This window comes from Trachurus trachurus, assembly GCF_905171665.1.
Source record: "Trachurus trachurus genome assembly, chromosome: 15".
NCBI lineage: Eukaryota > Metazoa > Chordata > Actinopteri > Carangiformes > Carangidae > Trachurus > Trachurus trachurus.
Window position 1 is genome coordinate 15166052 of NC_139906.1, and position 24451 is coordinate 15190502.

At 41.8% G+C, this 24451-nt stretch overlaps 1 protein-coding gene across 2 annotated transcripts in view; it reads right to left on the reverse strand.

The window, feature by feature from the left end:
• Positions 1–4245: 4245 nt before the first annotated feature.
• Positions 4246–24451, reverse strand: part of kcnma1a (potassium large conductance calcium-activated channel, subfamily M, alpha member 1a) — a 133686-nt gene continuing 113480 nt past the window's right edge. For both annotated transcript variants that reach the window (XM_083988341.1, XM_083988342.1), the window contains 10 exons: positions 23287–23511; positions 22543–22735; positions 18913–19026; positions 17433–17516; positions 15405–15535; positions 13366–13560; positions 12776–12894; positions 12404–12628; positions 11272–11300; positions 4246–8876 (listed from right to left, as the gene is read on the reverse strand). In XM_083988341.1, the coding sequence (XP_083844467.1) occupies positions 8725–8876; positions 11272–11300; positions 12404–12628; positions 12776–12894; positions 13366–13560; positions 15405–15535; positions 17433–17516; positions 18913–19026; positions 22543–22735; positions 23287–23511 (1467 nt within the window). In that variant the 3' untranslated portion in view covers positions 4246–8724. The remainder of the gene's footprint in view (positions 8877–11271; positions 11301–12403; positions 12629–12775; positions 12895–13365; positions 13561–15404; positions 15536–17432; positions 17517–18912; positions 19027–22542; positions 22736–23286; positions 23512–24451) is intronic.

A 24451-nucleotide genomic window follows, 5' to 3' on the forward strand; every position in this document is an offset into this window, starting at 1 on the left:
CGGGGTGTCAGAGCTGAGGGGAGATGTCTTAATCAACTTGGACACACTGGGCATTGATTTGACAAGCTGCTGTAATGACCTTCTTGTTTTCGTAAAGGATCACTGTTTATCTGGGCCACAACTGATGCGCTGAGCATGCCTCATCGTCATGGAAACTATTATCACGGCTGAATTGGGACAGCGCTCAGTCTTCGGATCACTCTTTTTCTCTCACTGTCGCTCTCTGTCTCTGTCACACACACACACACACACACACACATACACACACAAAGCTGTCTCTTACACACAATTGCAGTCATATGTATTGATATAGATATGTTTGAGGTGATGCGGCGTAACCACATGTGTGTGTGTGTGTGTGCTTTGCTGTGCCTTCAATGTGATGTTTAACACTTCCAGTCAAAATGTGTCAGAGGTCAAAGGGAAAGTCTATAACTGGTGTCAACATCTTTCACATCAGTGTTATGGAAATCATTACAGACTAGATGGACTGATTGAGAAGGCTTAATAATCCCAAGACAGCCATTTCATTTACCTGCCTCTCAGCTCTTTTGGATAATAATATTAAACACTGTAGCTCATTGATGTAGCAAATGACCCATAATGACATCTAAATGGACAATTTATTATATACAGAGAAGAATAAAATATCATTTTACAAATATCAAAAGATCATTTTAAATCTTTCAGAAAAAGGTCTGTTTTTAAACTCTGACATTTTTCTACCATTCTCCTCCTTGATCTGATGTCAAGTCTAATCTTGGAGGTTTAGCGGCAAAGGATTTTGTGTATGAATTATGATCTTCTATCAGCCAGTGCATGGTTTAAAGATGAGGGGGAAAGATTGCCTTTGTTTGTGTTCAGCCAGTAGCACATGAACGGTGTGGTGCTCCATCACCTGGTTCATGGCCACGGGCGCACCCTGCTGCCTTAAGAAGAAGAAGAAGAAGACACTCTGCTGAGTCGATTTGCAGGGATCTCAGGTTCAGGCTCCTGTCAGCCTCTGTCAGGGCAATCAGAAACACTCAGCCTCCCCTGAATAGCCCGCACAGCAGACGGTAAATATTATTGGCATTCTGACACCCTCTCGCTGCGACCAAGTGTGTAAAATTGTTAATAAGGAACATGATGGGGCCACTGCATGCCATTGTGAGAATGGAAAAGCTTGCTCTTGTTGGCAATTATCCAAATAACAGGATGAGGTGTCTGAGGACAGGTGATTTAAGTCCTTAGCAGAGTGGTGGAGAGGTTTGTTTTGGCAGGGAGGAAGTCAGCGAGGTCACACGGTAAACATTGTCCTTGTGCTTTATCCATCTGTGCAACCCTTTGTAAAATCTACATGGAAACCCTTGTGTGCGCTGTTTGGAAAAATTGCTAAAGACACTGCCCACAGATGCTGCACTTTAACACTTGATGGCCACTCTACATTATGTATGATAGTCATCTCGGCTGTACTAAAACAGGTAAAGGTTGTTGTGGTGTCAGCTGTAAGTGTGGCTGAGAACAAGCTGCTTGTTTACTGAAATCCACCGTTATTAGTTATTTCTATGCCTCCCCCCTGAAAGGCTCAATGTGACACTGTGATAAGGCAAACAGTATTTCCCTGCTTGCATAGAGCAGGTAAGTCATTATTTTTAAAGGCATAGTATCTCCAAGTCACAGAAGGACACGTTGATAGCGGAATAAAGTACACAATCGTAAACGTTTATGCCAGTATTTCTCACTGTATGATTACATTTTTATGGCTCATATTCTGATATGGCTTGTTTTTGCTGCCACCGCCAGAGCAATGAGACAGGCCCAGAGGTGGCATTTCTCCTTTGCTTTATGGGGGTAGAGATGCCTAAAGGAGAGTCCTGCTCAGTTTCGTTTGGTAAACACACTGCCAGGCTAAATGGCTGATCAATCAATTTCAGTGGGATCGATCTGCATCAGTTCTGCCTGCATGCACACACCCGGAGCCACTTTATTGTAAATCAATCATTTTGAAAACATCTCACACAGGGGCCCGTCCTCACTAACAAGCCATCAATTCCAGCTGCCTCTGTAGCACCCTTATCAGGCCACAAATCAACAGCCACACAAACATCTGCTCCATTTCCATCGCTTTCCCCCCTCTGCCTCGCTCTGTCTTTTACCCCCGCTTGGTCCCTGCCGCTTGTCGTGTTTTGATGGTGTGTCTGGCGAGGAGGAGAGAGGAGAGGCTGCGAATCTTCACCACACCACTTAAGATAACCCAAGGGTAATAGTGTTTGCACATTTGAGAGAGAAATGAGGACAAATGCCAGGGTGGGTCATACATTCTCCTTCTGACCAGCTTGTTTGACGTTGGAGTGTGAAATTGCACACTTCAGCTGAGGATCGCGGTGGAGAAGGAGGGGGTGGGAGGAGGAGGAGGAGGAAGACCCAGAGACTCATAAGATGTCCACTGATTTGTTTTTTTTTGCTATAAGAGGGGAGTGAGTCGTCTGAGAAGTCGTCCTACCTCATCATAACACCTCAGAATTGGTGCTGCTCATGATATTTGAAGGATTCTCAGGAGATATCTCAGTACCCTTGACACAGACGCCACAGTATTTAATGCAGTGCATCTAGAAGCAGATTATTTCAGTTAGAGAATTACTGGACTAGCTACATAAAGGTTAAAATAGCTTCAACTTGGGCACTGTTAAATGACATGCTTATCAATGCCCGGCTTTACTTAGACATATTATAAAGCTCCAACAGGGGGAGGAGGATTAGTCTCTCAGTTTATCATTTGGCCCTGGAATAACTGTATCTATAAACCCAATCCACATTAAGATGCTACACATCCTGATGTGATGCGCAAACATTCACAGCGGTGACATGACAGCACAGCGAGATACCTGGTATGATGTCCTTTGCTCATCTGCTGTCATCGTCTCCGTGAAGATATACGAGCCGCAGTGGACAGGATGTGATTCGAATGCTATTCCCACCCATCACTGTGGATCCCCTTTGATTGACAGTCTGACAGGTGAAAGTGATGGAGCAGCTAATAGCATGTCAGTAAACGTAAATCAAGACTAATGCCAGGCTCAATGGATAAGTGGATTGGCGGTGTGACTTGGACCACGGGGTCACAGACCTCTCTGCAAGGTGGGGATTGGTAAAATACAATATACATTCATCCTAGGCTTCCCCTGGTGATAGTCAAGGTCAGGCACGGAGTCTATTGCGATCTTACAGTACCTGTTTGTTGTATATACACTGAAGTGGTGGCATGACATAGGGATACACTGATATTTACATTTTTAAAATGCAGGGTAAATTGTCACCTATAATCACCTCACATATGTACAACAGGGTAATTCACAAGCTCCTGATTTCTGCCATTTTTTCAAGCTCTCTGTATTTTTGCTTTGTCTGCTTTAAGTGGGTAAGAATTCCTAAGCTGGAAGAATGTGGTGTTACGTATATCCCTGCAACATTTGAATCAAATGTGATAACAGTTGTATGGTTGTTTATGGCCTGTCTGACCAGGCTGGTGCAAGCTGGATAGCCTGCTAACTTTAGTAGAGGAAAATAAAGGAGAGAAACAGAAGCAAAACATCTGTTAGGTTGTTAAACCACTGGAGACAAGTTGGTGAGTAAAGACATTTGTTTGATGCAGATTTCTGACACTCGCAAGTAAACAGCTGTACTGTAGTAGTGCAAATGTTACCCATATAGCAATAACAATTTTTTTAAGGGTAAAAAGGTCAAATATATCTATATATTATTATATAAAGGCCCTAATACAATTCTATAGAATTGTGAATAATTGAATAATGTTATGTTTTATGATGACATTTCAGCAACATACTTAAGAAATGCTGCCATATGTTAGGGCAGTGTTAACTGTTCAAGTGATGTTGATGTAGTTTTATGTCTACAAATGATAAATACAAACCAAGTTTCATGTTTTGCAGATAAAATCTTCATTAAAAAGCAACTAGAAGGTATAGTTGTAAAATCCATTAAATTAACTAAACAGTAGGGTAAAATACTAGTACTTTGAATTTACAAGTACACTACTTGAATAAATATTCTTATTCTTACGAATACCTTCAACCAGCAGGTAATTTCTGAGACTGAAAAGGGCTATGTTAGAGGAAAATGCAATAAATAAGGAAAGAGACGAGAATTTCCAGTTTTAGAACACAAATACATCCATTTTAATTTGAGAAAATACAAAAAGAAACCATGTACAATCTATGTACAAACTTTTTGTACAAGACAGTATATTTATCAGCAGATTATATTTGACAGAGTCAGGTAGATCAACTCAGCACCATCAAATAATCGATTTGTCCATCATATCAAGAACACATCCAAACTAATTAGACTGCTATGTCAAACTCCTGTTTGCTGCAATGACAATGTGCCAACAAATCCTATCTGTGATACGTAAGAGCAATGTCCTGAATTCTTCCTGAACTGATAGGCAGCCAAAAAGATTAACAAAAATTGCAACTTTTCTTTAAAAAAAAATTGCTGAATGCAATTTTAATGTATTATTAAGACTTGAGACCCACCTCCCATCCCCATAAGTATTATATATTCTATTATATCTAGTACAATTCCCAGCAAATAAGTTATTATATCCATCCTTTACAGCAAAAAATAGATTAACAAAAATAATGCAACATACTGTAACAGTAACGTATGACGCATCATAGTCTTTGATTTGTTCAGTGGATGACAACAACACATCTGATGTTACAGGCATGGGCCTCTATGTGCATCTTTCAGTCATCCATATCTAACTACACAACACGACATAGTCTGATAACCTGTAACCAAGTACACGACAGAGACGTGTGTGGTTTAATGACCAGGGCTGGTATCTAACTGCCCCAGTTGCCCCTTCGGCCACCTTAATGCCACTTTTCGCAATAGTGGGACTTAATATGGGCCCTCCTCTTGACCTTCTGCACTGCCTGGCACTATACTGGCATGGAGGCATTGATGGCTTGGATGTTCTCCATGTCAGTACAGACACTGTTCTCACAGTGGAAAACAAATGGACTTGGCTGCCTCAAGGCGAGCCTGTGTCCCTGAATGACTGAAGGATGCTTGCTCAACTAAACTCTTTTCATGGCACTTCAAAAAACACTCTAAGAACTTTAGAGGTATACACTGCAAAGACCTGAAACATCTAATAGAGACATATGACAAAGGTGTAGAAAGGAGAGAAATCTCAGTCCAGTGTTGTGGATAATGCCAGCCAAAATGAGTCGCACAATGAGGGTTCAGGTAGAAAAAGCACAGTAATCAAGTGTAATGAAAACAAATGGTGCATTACTTTGAGTTTATGTTAATGCCAGTTTGCAGCATGTACTGTTTTTCATATCTGGACAATGCTATGTTTAAGTTCCTCGAAAAAAATACTCTGTAAACAAATAAGAAGCAGTTGTGACAGATTCTGACAGATAATGACAAGCTGACAAAATGGAATGTAAACCCTGCAATAACACAAAGTAATAAAAACAGGAAAATTAAGGATGTTCTCTCTTTTGATAAGCTTTGCTGAATTGGTGCTACCTTCCATCTATGTGATGGCTGACAAACCAGATCAAATTCCGCCTGACTTTTCTTTGTGTCACATACAGTACTTCAACCAAACCTGCATTCTCAGAGAATTCAGGATCTTTCATTTGCAAAATACACATTTGTCTTTTTTTTTCTCAACATAACAATCAGTTTGTCGATTCTATGTATAATGAGTCATTGCCATTATCAAATATTAATAGTTCCTTAATTATTCAGGCTAGCAAGTATGCCGTTAACAACCCAATTATACATACATTTTACTCACATATTTTCTCAAAAGAAATCTATTTGCTACAAAGTGTGACAACGATGTAATCACAGTTCAAAAGTTCACTTCAGGACAATGTGTATGAGGCTTCAGTATAGTTGCACCACACCCAATAGACGGACATTGAAGCTCAGATCATTTTGTTTGAGAAAGAAAGGTGGTCTATATAATGGGTTGAATCTACACAAACATATTAAGCACAATATTAGTTCTTTTTCCATATTCCAAAATTGTTTTTTTTGTTTTTTTATAATTACTTTCCCTTTACAGTCTATAGAGGAGAATCACTGCAATTATCAGACAGCGACTCCCTGTCATATTTGAAGTCATATGTTGTGGAAAACAACAGCACACTGTGCTGTAGTGTATGCGCTCTCCTTCCACACTAGGGACCTAATTTAGGTCAAACACATCTAATGAAGGTCATTCAGTTCTGGCTTGCACACAGAGAGAGCGACTCTATGATCTTGTCATTATTATTACCACTCTGATCTGCTCTCCATCTAAATACAGTTCCCGCCCCAACACATAATTCCTGTACACCTATTGTTCTGTCTGCGTGCTCACAGCAAGGGATGCTTAGTAGTAGACACATTATTTAGTAGATGCTGCTCATCTGTGCAACTAAAAGAGGCTTCAGATGAGCTGTAATTTATTTCTACAAGCACTCAACAGAACTGAGCTGCCAAGGCTGAAGATGGTGATTTCACACTGCAAGCTAGTCTAAGCTTTATGCGCTCCAGCGTGATAACAGTTTGTTAAAGAGGGGGCAGGGGGGTAAAATCATCTTTTGTTTTAGTATGATGTGAAATAAATGGTGATAATATAGTCAAACAGAAAATCCTTTGATATGTAGTTGTAATCAAAGATGAAGTCTTTTAATCTCCTACAGTAGAGAACTTTTCACTTGATTCTTTTCTAGAAAAATAAGTACAAATTGATTATGTTCATGGATACAAAATAATTATGTTTAAATGTATAAATCCAAACACATACTTGTATGAAGTTCATGTATCAGAAGTACAAGGCTACCACCTCAATTGGCCATCTCTACCACAGCTGGATTTGGATCTATTCGTGCCTAATCATGAGCAAAACACTTTCGCTGCACGCAGGCTGACATATAGAACACTAGTTCCTCGGTAGTGTCCTATTTGCAGTCTGTGGCATCATTGTATTTTGACCCAACTATGTTTGAGCATTTCCTCTGCTTAGAGGACCGAGCAAAGCAGCTTGAACTCCTGAGAGTTTTTGAGGCGTATGACATCTGGATTGGCAACAGAGAACATCCAAGCTCTTTACTGCCTCTGTGCCAACCCTGTGCCAGGCAGTTGCTCCGATCAAAGGAGGACCCATTGATGCCCACTTTTATGCAATATGTGGCATTTCTTTCCTCAGACGTGAAACTTTTTGTTAACAGACAAAACATTCAGAAAATACACCACTCTTCTTTGTGATCCCAATTCTGCCGCAGATATGGCGGCAAAGCGTTAGCGGTGGGCCCACGGCTGCTGCTGCTCGGCTCAATCATAGTTTGGGATTTTGATTTACTTAATGTTTCTGTTAGATCCAAATCCTCTAGATTATTCTACTGTTTCTTTTCTACCATGGCTTTCACTTTTTGAGCTAAGATCCCTCATGCTTTTCCGTCAAAGGTGCACCATCACATACAAGCTGATGGAGGAGAAGGAGGGAGGGGGTGTTGACGGCATTGATCAGTGCAACACCAGAAGGATGAGTGGCTGTGATGCACACACACACATACATAATTATACACACACACACACACACATACACACAGCATGTACATAAATGCTCCTGAACGCATGAAGGACAGTGCAGGCTGTTTTTCGTCCTCCTCATGTATTCAGGTGGATCAACTGCACTGTTTCTGTCATAGAGGGGGCTCAGGCACATATCATGCGATAGGAGCTGAAACAGAGTCACAGGCTTGATGATCCGACGTATCAGCGAACGACATGTAGGTACAGGGTTCTCTTTCAGCCAGCAGTTGCCAACGCTGCACCGTTCTCTTGAGTTTTTTTAGACTACTGTTTTGCGAGATGATTTTTGTTCTGCAGGACTGGAATGCTCTCACTCAGCATGACGAGTCAACGTTGAAGTAGCAAACCATAAGCAATGGCATGATGTGTAACAACCTAAGAAGAAGATTAGTATACCTCCGAAGCCAAGCAGCCCTCCCTCCCTCCCTTCCTTCCTTCCTCCATTTATCTCCTCTGAGACGTTTTATTGGGGGTCGGGGTGGGTGGGGGGGTCTGATGGTTCCAGTTGTTCTGTCAAAAGAAACTTTTTCAGTTTTAGTGCAAATAGAACAGAAGCAGACAGGAGATATGAAGTTTGATGAACCCAGCTGGTTCAACATCTGGGCGGATCTTTGGGAGATGATACGATCAGTTTATCGCTGCAACCCTCATCCTCCAACAACCAGTCACCTTAGCCATGGAGTCTGGTCACACGAAGAGGTGAACTATTGCAAAGAATTACAGGAAGTACTTTTTTTTTTTGTCAACTCTTAAAATAATTCCAAAAAGTGCTAGGGGGGGAGGGGCTGTACAATCCTTATTTGATTGTCATTATGTACATCTCTATGGATACATTAATAAATAAAACGATGTCCAAGAGCATGGAAGTAACATTAAAGGTATACACATAGGAGGTCCCTTCCAGTTTGGGTTCCTGTCAAACCCTTGATTAGAAGAATGAGTGAAGATAAATGTGTCAGTCTTCAACATCCCTGTCGTCATCATCATCATCATTATCCTCCTCATCCTCATCCTCATCCTCATCCTCATCATCATCCCTCCTCCACTGGTGATCTCTTCCCGTCTCTTTTAAAAGAGCATACAGATGTCTGGTGAGTCGGCGAGAAAACCTGGTGTTCAGCATTCATCTTCAACTTCTCTGATTGGTGGAATCAGACTACTAGTGGATTTGTATTGGTTGACTTGGTTGGCCATGTGAGTGCTCATGGGCTTGATCTGAATGTTCCGTGGGTAGGCATTTTCTGGTTCATCTGTAAACCATTTCTTTTCTGAAGAGGACAAGGTGAGAGAGGAAGAAGAAAAAAAAGGTGCAGAGTTAGTTTGTAAAAGTATGTAACAGTGGATTATTCACAACCAAACTGCCTCAGTTTAAGTGGTAAATTTGCATGGCATTCATTGTGATTAGCATCAAACCGTGAGGCCGGATATGAGTTTGTTCTGGTGCAGTGAGCCAATTTTTACATGGTCATAGTGGCCCTGTCTATAGTGTACATGGAGAAATAACTTGATTTTAATTTTAAAGCACAAAACTAAAGTGTTGCAAAGTCGGTTCACCCAAATTACAAAAAACAAAAACATGGTTTCATAATTTCCTCTGCTTGTTTTGGATCAATTTACAGATTTTGAGCTGAACTACACAGTGCATTTGAAAACTGTCAGTGTGAGGACAAATGTATTAAAAAAGAAAAGCTAAATTATCACAATGACATATAGTAAGAATTCAAAGCTGTGTCCCCTCGAGACATTTCTACACCTTAATTAGATCCACCACCTGTCTGTATATAAGGTCTCACAGCTGACAGAGCATATCAGAGTAACAGCCAAGCCATCAGGTGGAGGGAGATTCCTGCAGAGCTCAGAGACAGGATCATATTGCCACAGATATTGGTAGGGCTACAACAACATTTCTGCAACACTTGAGAGCCCAGTGGCCTGCAGCATTCTTAAATGGAAGGAGTGTGGAACAACCAGGGCTCTTTCTATACGTGGCTATTTGGCCAAACTGAGCAATCAGGAGCAAGCATGAACCTAATGGTCACCTGGCTGAGTGCCAGAAATACTGTTAGGAGATGTGGGAAACTCCCACAATAACAACCAGTCTGAGCATCTTGTCTGGTTTCTTTCAGACATGATGCAACATGAGGCTTCATCAGACCAGAGGATCTTGTATCTCACAGTCTGGGAGTCCTGTAGGTGTTTTGGGTTTCCTTCTGGCCACTTTGCAAATGCTGCAGTGATGGGTGTCCTCCTGAAACTTTCCCACAAAAAATCTGCATGGCTGTTTACAACTTCAGTTAAGTCAGAAAATATATGTTTTGTAATTTGGGTGACCTGACATATTTCATAGTAAGTCTTACTCTCATGCTGACAGTCATTATGTGAGAGAGGAGATTTGAAAGATTTGGATATGTCATTTTGGAGAGGTTCTCTTCATGTTTAAGTATGCTATGAGAGCACTGTTTCTGAGGAGAGGGAAGGGTGTATGCCAGCTGTCAGAAGTTTGTAAACTCTCTCCCAGCACTTCACAGGCATCTGCAATGCCATTCAAGATGTCACTTCCTTTTGGGTGAAGTTGTAATATCAAATTTTAACTTTCCTATGTGGAGCAAACCGTGTGTGTGTGTGTGTGTGTGTGAGCGAGAGTGTGTGTGTGTGAGTGTGTGTGTGTGCATACGGGTGAATGTGTGTTCACGTACATGCAGGCTTCTTGCATGTGTGGAGATTCATTTGTGAGTGGGCTTATGTGTGTGTCAGCAAGCTTAAGGCTGCGGGGCCGTGTGTTACAGCACAGGCATTTGATGTGTAGAATTGTGCCTGAGGTGAAGCAAGATGTCTGCCATCTCTCTCCAGAGTCTGCTGCTGATACGGTGAACTTAGTGATGTCGCCTCAAACCACCATATCAGGTGCACAGGGTTACAAGAAGGAAACTTACAGGCTCATATCCCCCTTCAATTTAGACTTTAAATTGGTCACACCTCCCACTTTCTTGGTGTGACCGATGGCACAGGGCTGGACACACTTTCTTAAAGTTCTGTGAAGAAGTAAGCAATTTGGCTGCATCAGGGGGATTTGAATCAGCCTGACCTACATGTGAGCTACGATCTGGGTTCGCACAGGTGGGAAACATGTTGTGTTTTATTCTGATACTAATCAAATATTAAACTACTGTACTGCATAAATCTGACATCTCAAAGTATGCTACAGTCATCTGATGCATTCAGTAGGAGGGAAGATGCGCAAACACACAGACCTCTCACACAATGCAAACCATCTCAAGTTGAAATAAATCATAAAAAAGGCATGATAAATGACAGAAAGAAACAATGTGGGAAAAAAGGATTCTTCTGGAAGAAAAGAAAAGTCATATCATCAGAATAACTGAGGTAAAGGCACAAAGAAAGAAGGGAGGGGGGATTTCGTCTCAACCTCATGCAGTGTGAAGATGGTCCTGATCATGGCAGGGAGGAGGCAGGAGCAGCAGCAGACATTTTGCTTTCCAGATGAAAGCAAAACTTAAACTGAGGCATGGTTTACTTAATATCTGAAGAACAGAAGAAAAAAAACAAACTCCCCTCGCCATAACAATGTCCACAGAGGACATAGTTATGATCAGAACCCCAGGTAAAGGTTGCTAAGTCATGCAGAATCGTTAACTTGCATACCTTGGCCCATTCTATTCATCCTTGTTGCACTTCAAAAAGAAAGGTAAGTAATCTACTGTAAGTGAGTAGTATTTACAGTCAATACACAACTGACAAGTGGCTACCAGTTCAACTAAGTTTGACATATTTTTACTACAGTATTTAGACTATATCATACATCTTAATTTTAAGATGTATTGAGGGCTTATCATCTAGCGTTTGATAATTCTCGTAACAAATCTGCATGCTTTTAGAATATGTCACGATTTCAAAATTCAGCCACTTTATTCTCCCAGATGAAACTTAAATTCAAACTGTAAATATGTATATATATATTTTGTTAGTATAAAACATATTGGTCAAATGTATTTCACCAAATTTGAAATAATTATATAATAAACAGAACAGGAAATAAGAGCCTGCTAAAGAGGGCTATCAACATGGTCATGCAATAAAAGCAGTACCGATGCACCATGAATAACAAAATATCAACATTGCTAATGGGGGATGAGCTTATGAGGAGGCAAATGTACTTTATAGTCAAAATCAACTACAGTATGTCAACCACAGTATCCATGATCCAGACGTACTGATCATGTGCACTAAATGTGCACAAATATGCAACAAACAACCAGCTATTTACTACACAAATATTAAGAGTTAGACACAAAACGACTAATATTAGGACAGATACAACAGGTAGACCAAACAACATACTGAGTGTGTTGTGGTGTATTGTGTCATTTCATTTGGCTGTGGATGAGGCCTTTACCTAATAGTACAGTAATTTCACTGTTTACAATACTGTAAATTTAATTTGTAAGAAAAAAAAGTCTTAGTATCCTGAGTGTAATAAATGAGCCCAGCGTGCTACAGAGCGGGCTGAATAAATTTGTTAATGTCATGTAATGATTGCTGTGATGTGAGTGAGGACCACATGCAGGTGATTATGAAGGAAACACACAAACACTGGGCATGGATGCAGAGCACAAGTCACGCAAACACACCACAAACACACAGTACACAGTATTTATCAGTGATTGTGTCACCAAAGTCTGCACACAAACACACACACACCTATAAATTACAAATCAGGTATAACACACTAAACATGCACATCAAAACTCTATAGAGGACACGTGAGCGCACGTACTTCTGTTTGTCGCGGGCTTCCCGGGTCTTACTGCTGCGGTTCTGCCGGTTGGAGGGCGGGATGGAGTGGACGGAGGAGCTCTTTTTGCTGGAGGAATGGGAGGAGTGGGAAGAGTGGGACAAGCTTGTCCGGGACTGGCCTGCATTGTGGTCGAACTGCATGAGGCAGAAGATCAGGTCTGTGGGAACCAGCTCAAACTCGTACGGTGGGTTTGTGATCACATATCTGCCCAGGAAATAAGTGATACAGAGAAGATTAAACCCTTTAAAAAATGTATATATTCAACACTATACACACACTTTAACACACAAATCTATATATATTATTGCATCAAAATGTTGATATCCTGCAGAGCGAAGGCAGTAATTGTACCGTTTTGTACACGGGCTTGGTGCATTGAGATGAGCGTCTCTTAATCTGTAGATTCCAAAACACAGCATGTTGTACGTCTTCAGCGCTTTACAGAATAAATCCCCATAGCAGCCGCCATCCTGGTGAACAACGGAACAAAGACACTGTGAGTGTGTGTTAGGTCAGCCTGATGATCTGGCGCAGTGGCAGAGAGCGTAATTCTCTGTAAAGTTCTAGTGTAAATTCAATGTTCTGCTTTGCTGAGGGTGTTTTCCTTGCAAGTGAATAGCATTTGTTGGCCGTGCAGACTGTAACAGTCAGCAGTGTTTTCAAATTGTGCCACAATTCATCCAAGAAAAAAACAAAATTACTTCAGTATTGGAAGTTCTGTATAACAATGACAAAAAACTGTAAAAACAAGGTTGGAACCAATTAAACTTGGAATTTCCTTGGTGGTACGCATTGTTCTCTTCCCTCTCCACCCACTAAGGCCTGCTTTGCGTGATCACTGTTCTTCACATCGAATTAAGGACCGTGAGGAGCGGAGGTGGCCAGATGTGTGCTGCTGGCTAGTGCCAAAACGTGTCATCTCTGCTTAAACATCCACTTACCCCCAAGTCGGCAAATGGCCCGTCGTAGAGGGCTAGCTGAGCGACGCGACACCTGTCTCTGTTGGCCAGTGTCTGCGGCGTGCTGTAACCTCCTCTGAGAGCGTTCTCCTCAGCCAGCAGAGCCTCCAGCTCTGGTGTGGCTCCCCCTGTGACTAGCGTTCGAATCAGTGTGAGGATGTTATCATTGAAGTACGTCTGGGGAGGAGAAAGAGGAGATATCTGTAAGCAGATGCCATTAGACTCTGGGAGGTGGCGGATGCGGAAAGACGGCAAAGCCCCTATTACGTCGATCCTTGACCTGTCTCTTCATATAACACTGACTAGGAGATGAGGAGACAGGCAATGGGAAACTATATATTTGTGCACCATTCATCTGATGTGGTCCGTGTTTGGGAGGCGAATGGAAAATTCTTTGTGGTGTGGACAATATTGATAAATGAGAGTGAATTATTCACAGATGTCATCATTTATAGTTTCCCCTTTATACAAAAAAAGAAGATCCCTATGAAAACTGTTGATAGCTTTATCCTACATCACAAGGACAATTCATTTTCTAAAGCTTTAAGCACAAAAATGAAATCCCATTCACCTCCATTATTTTGGTGGTAGAAGCTGGTGAACCAACAAATACACTGTTTGAATTGTATAAATTCATAAGATTTGAGCGGGTAAATGTTGATAACCACAGCACATTTGGGCCCTTCCTGTTCTATAAAAAACAGCAGTACTTGAACACAGCACTGCTCCTTCCTCTGTGAACACTCTGTATGATGTCTGCCTTCCCTTCTGAAACAACGATTTGACTGCGCTCTGCGGGTGTCAGGTTCTCTTGTCCTTCAAGCCGATCAGGACCTGCTTTTGCAGCGTGTGAAGACAGCCCATGTCACTCGGCAATCGGGCCAGAGTGGCAGCTCCTCTCCCCGGGCCCCTGACAGGCCTGCAGAGCCTCATGATGGATGAGCACTGTCCATTAGCTGGGTTCACCTCTGACCAGTGCCAGACTACAGCTGAGGCCTGCTCTACTCCCTGCTCAGCTCAGCTCTGCACGCCCCTCTAACCCCTCACTCACTGAGAGGGCTGCTGGAATTAAGCCATCACAGCCCCAAAGGGAAAAACACAGTTGGTCATGAGAGTAGGAGGAAGAGGAGGAGGGGAGTGAATGAGGATGAGGTGTAGAGGAGGATTTTTCCCCCTCCCTACTCCTTTATCTCGTTCCCTGTGCTGTGATGACATTGTCAAAAGATGAAAGAGTGTTTCTTTGGCCTGTTCCAGCCAACCTTGTGTCATCGCCATTACGCTAACCTTCAACACTTACTTCGTTAAAAGATCTAATAAGGCTCTTGAAAGTTGAATTCATAACACTTAAGGTGAGGAGTGACGCCAACAATTTCCCTTTTGATGTCAGCCGAGCTGGCAGGCATGTGTGATCAATGTACTGTAACATTTCATTTACCAACTTCTGCCTACTTAAAATGCTAAAACACTGCTACTGAAACCAGTCGATAAATTTAACCCATTTTTCTCTACTGAGGGAGTAGGTTTTTCATCTACACTTGCTCTAAGGTCTTAATAGTCCAGAGATCGTCTTCTCTTTCATGGAAACTATGTTTGGAAAAAAAACACATAAAACTATAAGCCTCAGTACATGGAGACAGGTGAAATAACAGAATTATTTATCAAATAGCACAGTCATGACCACCAGTGAAGTAAAGGTTTTCTCAGGTCCATCTTTCCAGTCTGACTCACTTCACACGTGCTCCTCTTCTTCATCCTGCAGTTTCTACCAGTGCAACAATATGCAATTGTTACCCAATGGGTGTAGCATCTCCATGTATTTAGTTTGAAACTTCTCTCCACTTTCTCTTTCTTAAACTCAGAGTGTTACTCTCCTGTAGCATCTAAACTGAAATGGGCCCTGGAGTAATAATGAGAAAACGACAATTATACAAAGAGGAAGTAAAACGTGTTATTCTGAGCGAGTGGTTTTGAAAAAAACAACCCCCGAACGCAGGGAGTGAAGAGTGCGCCTGAAAACTCACCGCACTCATCAGGGAGTCGAGCACACTGACAGCGAAGGCGGTGCCGCAGGCGAACGGCTGAGTGAGGTACAGCTCTGTGTCTGGGTCATCATCATCATCTTGGTCCAGGAACTGAACGTTTGAGTCGTTCACTGAGAGGAGGGGGTGAAAACACATCTGACTTAGAGACAGGCACCGTGAAGAGGAAGGAGTCAAGACACACACACTGACACCAACACACCTGAGAGTTTAGAGTGGGTTTTTTTTTTTTTGTTAATTTATTTTTTAGTTTTGCTTGAGAAAAGATCTGGTAATCTAACAACACTTCTCAGGTATATAGGTATTGATGCAAAGTTCGATCTTACAATATAATGTAGCAGTAGATGTACATTATATTTTGCTTCTTCACTGCAAAAACTTTATTTCTTATCCAAACAATTAACATGATTTTTATTGACCCTATATCACTGCTAACTGAATAACCTCTCTTCACATTAAACATAAACTAAGCATGCTATCTAAAGGGGTGTTTCTCTGTCCATGTACCGGATAATTGTTGGGAAGGTGAAAAAAGTATTTATATAAAATATATTTACATAACAATATTTTAAGTAGCTTGATTATTAAATTCACTATTATATCACATGCGGGGTGCATTTCATACATCTAGACAAACCACAATTTTAGGAGAAAATATTTAATTGTATTATGCACACACAGTGATAACCATTGTAGAAGTCTCCAGAATTGAATCAGTCTCACATCTGTTCTGCATTAGTTCCTCAGTAGCCCCTGTAGCTCGATCTGTTTTTAAATTACTGCAAAATACTACAGTACATTTATTGCATTACATGTAGCACATTCAAAATGAGAAATTCTTACTCAAGGTATATCCGCCTTTCTGTTTATTGTGGCTTCAGCAAAGAATAAAATAAGCATATTTGATCAGGAGAAAACAGCATAAAATGTTTTCGGTAAATATGGTAAAAAGCGAGACTTCAACAATGGCTACCATGTCACATGAAAAAAACATGCACTTATAAAATCATGCTTGTCTTTTAGAGTTTTCCTTGATGAATGTGTCTATCACATCATCTCAAATATTTACCTGTACCCTGTAAGTCAAGTTAAAGCCAGGTAACAATACACTTATTTTTGCTTACAACTGATAATGAGTCAGTTCTACTAAATGAAGAAAAATGAGATAACAAGCATATATATATTTTTTTGCCTTTCATGTATGGTGTAATTGGTAGAATAAGAAATGTCCAGTCCTCCCTACTCTGTGTGTGTTTTTCCTTAACATTGTGTGTCTAGCAGCAGTGGGCACTGATGGGCCTATAAACAAAAATTACTTTAAAAAAACAAGCATCAGGCAAGTTTTTGTTTGACTCCACCGATATCTGAGCTTCAGAGATATGGTCTGGAGGAGAAAAAAAGAAACTTGAAAATGAATTTAAAAAATAAATAAACAGCTTAAAAGATTGTTTGATCTTAAGTTTTTTGTTTTTGAAATCTGATTTCTTCCCAGGCTTCCTGTGCGCTGTGGAACAGAAATGTCAGTCAAAGAGACAAGGGGCTGATGCAAACGGGCCTGGGCCAAAAAGAGTGAATTGGGGGGTTGTGTGTGTTTGTGGGGGGGGGGGGGGGGGGGGGGGTTGGAAATGTATGTGTGTGAGTGTGTGCATGTGTGTGATGCGTGTGTGTTTGGAGGAGGAGGGAAGGGGTGGGAGACAGGGTGTTGGGGGGGTGAGTTGCAATGAAAACAGCCACAAGGACAGACTGAGCATGATCAAAGGCCTAGTGATGCTCTGCAAACGCAACTGGAGGAAAAAAAAAATACCCCAAAAAGAAAAAAAAAATCATTAAAAAGGGGCCAAAACAAGACAGTCAATTTCAACCAGAACGAAGAATAAAAATGTGTTCAAAGTGAAGCCATGGGAGCAGCGAGGGCCTTGACTGCAGCCAGATAAATCAAGACAAGCTGATGAGGAGCAGAGCGGTGGAGCGAGGGAACGAACGGCAGCAGAGGACAAAGGCTCAGCTTACCCAGCTCTGTTATCATTTCTATGTTGGTTCCACTTTTTTTTTCCTGACTGAGTGAAACCAATGGCAGTAGTTTGCCAGGTTTAGCTAATGGTGATGAGACAGCGCAGAGAGGAGGAGAAATGGCGTCGTTATTGAAACTGTTTCAAAGACTGCAATAAAGGCTTCCGCTGTCTCAGACTAGTCGTGTCAACTGCGGAATTAGTCCGAGACATTCATGGTTGTCCGGTATCTAAAAGTAAAGCGCCCTGGATTAGAGTGCACAGCAGACACAAAGCCGGAGCTGTCACTGTGCTATACCTCCACCACAACAATAAATTATTTCATGGTAAGACAGTGAAAGGGATAAACAAGGTCTTATCCATAAACACACCTACTTTGCACGCCACGCAAACAAAATCGATCATGCAACTCAGATGAGGCGTGTTTTTATGTTTCAACTTGACTTTAATCTGCTCCTGGCACTATAAACTGAACATATGACAATGTAATTACAGAATATGGTTCCAGTGAGACATGCAGCCACTCTCCTCTCTCCATGCTCTTGCTCCTTCCTTTCCTAAAGGACAATGTTATCACATCTAGTGTTGCTGTGGCTGTGAAATTCGTTAGCCAAGAGCGAGCAGAGGCACAACACCGGAGCCTCTAGTGTTTGAGTCCAGGCCAGGAGCCACTGACTCCAGTATGGAAAGCATCTAGTTTTGATGATTGCGTATGCAGTCGGTGGTCTAATAGGAGAGGCCCTTTGCAGGTAATGGCTGGCCTGGTTACAAGTAACATTAGGTAGCTCCTTTCTCTTTCTGGCCTTTTCTTAGCTGGTCTCATGCTCCATTGCTCCCTAATTGGGTCAGGGGAGACAGAGTAGCCAGTCTCTGGTGCTTTAGAAGGCCCCTCAGAGATCTGAAAGTTTCATGAGTCCCCACCACCAGTGGGAATACAGCCACTGCCATTGTTATTAATAAATGGACCCATTTTGCAACCAAGGCAGTTTTTTTCCCTCAACCTTTTCACTCTCTTTCCTTTCTCCCTCTCTCACCCTCTCCGTCAGGCCAGGTTTCTCTTGTGCATTAGAGGACAAATTGCATGAGATGCAGACGCGGCCCTAAAAATGCCCGCCTGACATCTTCAAGTGACAGTGGTCCACATTGTCTTCAAAGCAGAGATGTGCTCTTGGCCTTACAAGCTAACATTATCACCAATCGACAAAATCCAGCCAGATCCAATAACTGACATACGAATATGAACTTGAGTTGGGCAAAGCTATACCGACAACATGAACGGGAACAAAAATTCCACACCACGCATTCCTCAAGTCCAATTGACCTTGAATGAGTTGGAACTTTTGGTAGCAGCATGATGTTTAAGTCTTGGATTATCAGCTCTATGTGTCTATGTCTGCAAATGAAAAATGAGATGCTCTTACTGTAAGTTATTGGGTATGACATGCGATATTTGCATTCAAGGTGGGTGGAATCAGCTTTACCTAGTTCTGTGATGATGGGGATGTTGGATCCGGTGGTGACGGAAGCCTGACGCACAAAGCCATGTACTGGACTGCTGTCTGGAGATGACCTGTCCATTCCAGGAGGCGTGAAACCTGAACACCATGGGAAATAAAGAGGAACAAAGACAACCGGATGTCAGTAAGAAATTGCCTCTGCCCTACAAACACAGATGGCAGTAGCTACTAACATTAAAGGACTTGGAATTCTCAGATAGGAGGGTTATAATGTCTTCCTTTCATGATTTTTGGCTCATTATTTTTCCCAGAAAAAATCATTAGAACATGAATGTGCCTTTGGCTGCATCTGTGCAACTCTATCTGTCTTCCTGCCTGTTCATACACTGTGAATATTTATGATGAAATCAATTTAATTAAATAATTCACAATAGAACACATTTAAATAATGTATAAAGAATAGCCATGGCAGACAATTTAGCTACAGATGTCACTGGTCTGCGACATGTAGTTTTTAAGAAATTATATATTTCTATGGCATAAAATGACTGTATGGCAAAATAGGTATTAAAAAGTTGGACCCCAGCCTTAACTCTAACTTACAGGAAAAAAAGGAAAAGTTGTCACTGCTTTTGGGGCTTTGTTGGGCAGTATTGTTGACTGCATTATCTTCTGCATGAAGAAAAATAATGTCCAAGCTAAAAATGTGCATCTCATGTAAGTGTGCCTTTCCACGGAAGTATCATACGCATAAGGGCATAGCCTGGAACTCTGTATCAACACCATTATACATAGTGCATGTCAGCCCAGTCAGCATGAATTTGTTGATGTGCATTTTCTGTGTCATTCAAATGTGTGGATTGACAGAAAAAAACAGAGGAAAAGGAGGAGGGGGAGATGGCTAAGTGAACAAGGCATCTGCCTAAAAACTGCAATATGGATACCGTGCTTTTAAGGGTCAGCTAAGACATATTTAGCATTCACGTCCCTCCATCAACGGACAGGCATAAATTTTATATGTTGTTCATTTTGTTACGATAAAATTGGTGAAGTGGATCCTGAAAACCTTTTATCGGAAATGGCGTGGCTCAGAACCATGAAACACAAGTGCAAGTGACAGGACTATGAATTCACATGACTTCACATTTTTGCATTTCCTCAAAGTGACAAGTAAACACCTTAAATCTGTAATGCTATATGCATAATGCATCAACTGTGTTTTGACATCCATCATTTAGTGCTGACTACAGCAAAATACCAGCTTATAGTGCCACCACCAAGGAAACATAATGCAGGGAATATATTCAGGTCACAAAGTTTTTTAAAGGATTGCAAATTCTCCATGTGTATGTATTTGTATGCGTGTGTGTATTTGTATGTGTGTGTGCGTATATGTGTGTGTGCCTTCCCTGTCAGGAAACTCAATGAGCTGCTTACATTACAAAAGAGATCTTCCAGCCCTTTGCAACAGAGAAGACACCAAATGGTTTACTACACAGCAGGAAGCACACACTGAACTGAAGCATGGATAATCATAACTCTTGTTATACCAATTATTGAACTTGGAAATAGCAGAGGTTTGACACTATGAGTCAACCGGGGAGCACAAGCTCAGACAGTGAAAACATCATTTTGTCGATGTCCATAAAGGATGAGGTTTACTCCACCGGAGAGTGACAGTCAGTGTTTGGATACTCTGCTCTTACTGTATCATAGTGAACACGGAGGCGGCGTGGATCAGTAGGAGAGCAGCTTCCGTTCCACGCCGTGTGTAAAGCAGAAAGTGATTGTTGGCGAGAACAGGGATACACAAGGCCTACTGCTGAGCTGCTTTCAAAGCCTGTTAGCTCACAAACAGCTCAAAAGTTGCAATGTGAGCTAGTGAGCTCCAAACAGAGGACTGTATGTCTCTCAAAGACAGAACCAGAGCACTGCGAAACTTAAACACCTTTCATCGTCAACTTCATTATATTCTTCTTTAACCCTTAACCTAACCATTCCAACATGAGGGGTGTATGACAAAACACTTGTTACTCTCTTTATACCATTAAACATTAAGTCCTTGGGCAAAAAAAATGCTAATTATGCTGTGTGCATCCTCATCATTAATTATTTATTCTATTATTTTTTCCATTTGGGCTTTCATTATCTATTTACTGTAACATTTTTATAAACTAAGTCATCATTTATTTCTCAAAGAGTTTGAAAGGCAGCCTGATCAGACACACCGTCTCCTCCTCTGGCTGCTGCTACTGCGAGGCTGTAACCTCGTCTGTTCAGCTACAGTGTACAATAGACAAGTGAGATCTAGGTTACATACCCCCTTATCCCTGTAGCCCCCCGGGCACAGCTATGCTCTGCGGTTGACTACATGCTACAGCAGCCGTGAGAAGCTCTCCCCCAGGAAAGCACATGTTTATTTATTCATTTGCACCTTCTTGTTTTAAATTCCACAGACAGCGTCTGAATGGGAGCATTCAGGGAGGAAGGAATCCCCAAAGCAATACCTATGATACAATTGCAGTGTTTGGATATGTGCGTATGCTTCCTTGTCTATGCATGATTGCATGTCACTGTGGAGTGTATGTGTGTTTTCTAAAGTGAAGTATTTATAACTGAAATGGTTGGTTGATGTAAGACCCAATTATTGATGACAATAGGCTCCATCCATCGACCTTGGGAGAGGATATAGGCTAGTGGGCTTCATAGTGAGGTGGCTTTCTGTGAATACGGCTCCCCAGAGCGGCACGCTCTCAGATTTACCCCTGCTTATTGTTCCTCGGTGGCACCGCTATCGACAGCACATCATTCACTCAAGGCTGGAGAAATAACAGCATTGGCATTCTCCTAAAACATGTGGAAGTGCTCTGCACTAAAAGTAATGGCCTCTTGGACCTTCAACTTTGATTTGTATTTACAACAGTCAGTGTGGTGGCACTAAATAGTACTGAGCTCGAAGCATGTCATGCCTTTCAAGCTAATCATAAACTGAGGATTACCTGTTTGTGGATGTGCATGGATGGATCGCGCTGGCGTGAATGTCTGTTTGTGTGTTACGTGCACAAACACATATGCGCAGCCATTTAAACAGGGAGGTGTGTGCGTGCATGTGTCGCTGTTTTGTTGTGACTAATGAGGAGCAGCTGAATTGGCCTGCCTGGTGATTTGTACTAGCTGCTTAATGATGATGAGGCCTGATGGGATGCCAGGTTCGTGTGTTTGTCTGCAAACATCAACAATCTGTTCCAGACGATCTGCCAGACACCAGATCAGGGGGAACAACATCAAATGACACAGTCATGTTGATTACATCATTAAAAAGTATTATCAAGGAGGTTTAGCAGCATGTAATTACCAGGGAGAAGCTTGAAATCATCAGAAAATTACGTGGAGTAAACACTCTTCAAAGACTTGATGAAACATGTGCACACGTCTTCAGGATTTACAGTAAAGTCCGTTTGCAGATGTCATTTGCTACAGTATGAACTCGAGTATTTCAATTAATAGCAATTTGCAGACTCTGTTCTTGACAGTTACCCACCACCCACCACCCTCCTCTCCTCCTTTCCATCTTTGACTACTGTCTTCCCTCCCTGCCACAACCTGTCCCCTTTGGGCAGCAGTGCACATGGAGTCTAATAGGACGATCCTTACCTTGGGAATTAGCCTGTAAGAGCCCGATGCTGTCATCAAACTGCATAGATTTGATGTTGAGTGATGCCAAGATGCATTCCTTATCCTGCAGTGAAGCGTCTTCGATATTGTTCTGATTGGCTGACAGTATTACACACATGTCGCAGAGGTTGATGTTGACAGCCCTTAAATCTGCCCGACTTAATGGTGTACCCTTCAGGGTGAGGAGAACAGAAAGAGAGAGCAAGACAGAGAGGGAGAAGGCAAAACGCAGAGAACAGACAGACATTGGGGAGAGAAAAACAAATTTAAGAAGTGAGCAGAGTGGAGCTTTGGGAAATTAGCTAACAAGTATTCTTGTTTTGAGGCGATGACATTCCACTGATCTAACCGGGCACTGGAGAATCAGAGACATGGACTAATCTAAAGGCTAGCCTGCGCTGAGGGCTGTGTTTGGGATTCTCCTCTGATCATCAGTCAAGCCAGGCCTAACAAGCTCTAAGGCAGCGAGCCACGCCATCTGTGACGGGCACTGCAGCTGTAACACACATAAACTCCATTTTGGATATGCAGGATGTGTCACTGCTCTGGATGAAGGGGGCTGACTGAACTCTCGCAGAGTGATCATTCAATTGAGTAATGTGTGATCAAATCGAACTGACAATCCCTCTCAGTATTTCAATGTGCATGCAACTCGAAATGTCAACGCCTCGTTAGCTGAAGAGAGATTCTGGTTAAGAATCGGCAGAGAGCTGGTGCACTCACAGGTAAGATGGAGACCTTGGGGAAGTTGTGTAAAGTTTCCCACTCTCTTCGCAGGTAATCCAAGGAACCCACAAAGACTATTGGCTTCAACTCGTGGTAATGGAAGTTACTGGCTCTTAAAGGCATCACCAAGTTTCGCAGCCCCACTAAAGCGGACGTGACATCCCCAAATATACAGACCACTACATGGCCGCTCAGCACTGTCATGGAGGCTTCACTCCGGGTCTGCAGGGAACAGAGGGACACAGGGGGAGGGGGGAGGGAGAGCAAAGAGAGGGGATTAGAAGGAGTGCAGACAGAGAGGAGAGGAGAAGACACACAGAGACAAACACAGATCCACAGAACAGAAATGGGTACTGTTAACAGAAAACTGGGTAATAATGTGCATGAAGTAACAAAGTCTAGTTTTAGCAGCCTTCAGAAGTGTCTTATAAACTGTTATAAACCCATGTTAAATAGTTTGTTAACCAAGTATTCAGTTAAAACAAACATATCCACCATTAAATCATTCTACTGACAGGCTGTGACATTTACATAAAAGATTTGGTTAACTACTATTCTGTTTATAAGCAGTTTATTGGATAATCAGAAATAGGATTTTACAGAACAAAAACAAAACGTGTGTTTTTCCAAAGGGCAGTTGATTCAATCAGGCTGAGAAATGAAATGCAGTTTGTAAGATTTTAGGCGCATACAGTATGTATGAATAGCACCCTGTCATAAATCAGAGAGGTATAAACAAAGCTTCTTGAATTGTATGAAGTTTGTGTCAAAAAAAAAAGAACAATGCAGCGCTCTGCTTTCAAGATCTGTCGCCCAGCATGCCAGCTTGATGTGCATTTTATTGAGACTTTGGGTGTACGTTAAATAAACTAAACACTACTATGATAGCATCTGGTTTTGAAACTAAAACTGTGTCTTTGTTTATTGGACACATGAGGTAGAATAAGAACATCAAGGAGCAACTGCTGCAAACTGGCTCTTACTCTCAGTTGGTTGCCTAATCTGGTGGATTTCACATTTCTAAATATCTTCTCATCTAGAACATTTTTTGGTGACCCAACAAATGCAGGAATTTTCTTCAGCCTCCCATAAATTAAGTAACAATCACAATCTAAGTTAAATATTTCAAGAGCGAACAGGTCAGTGGTACTGTATATCAGTC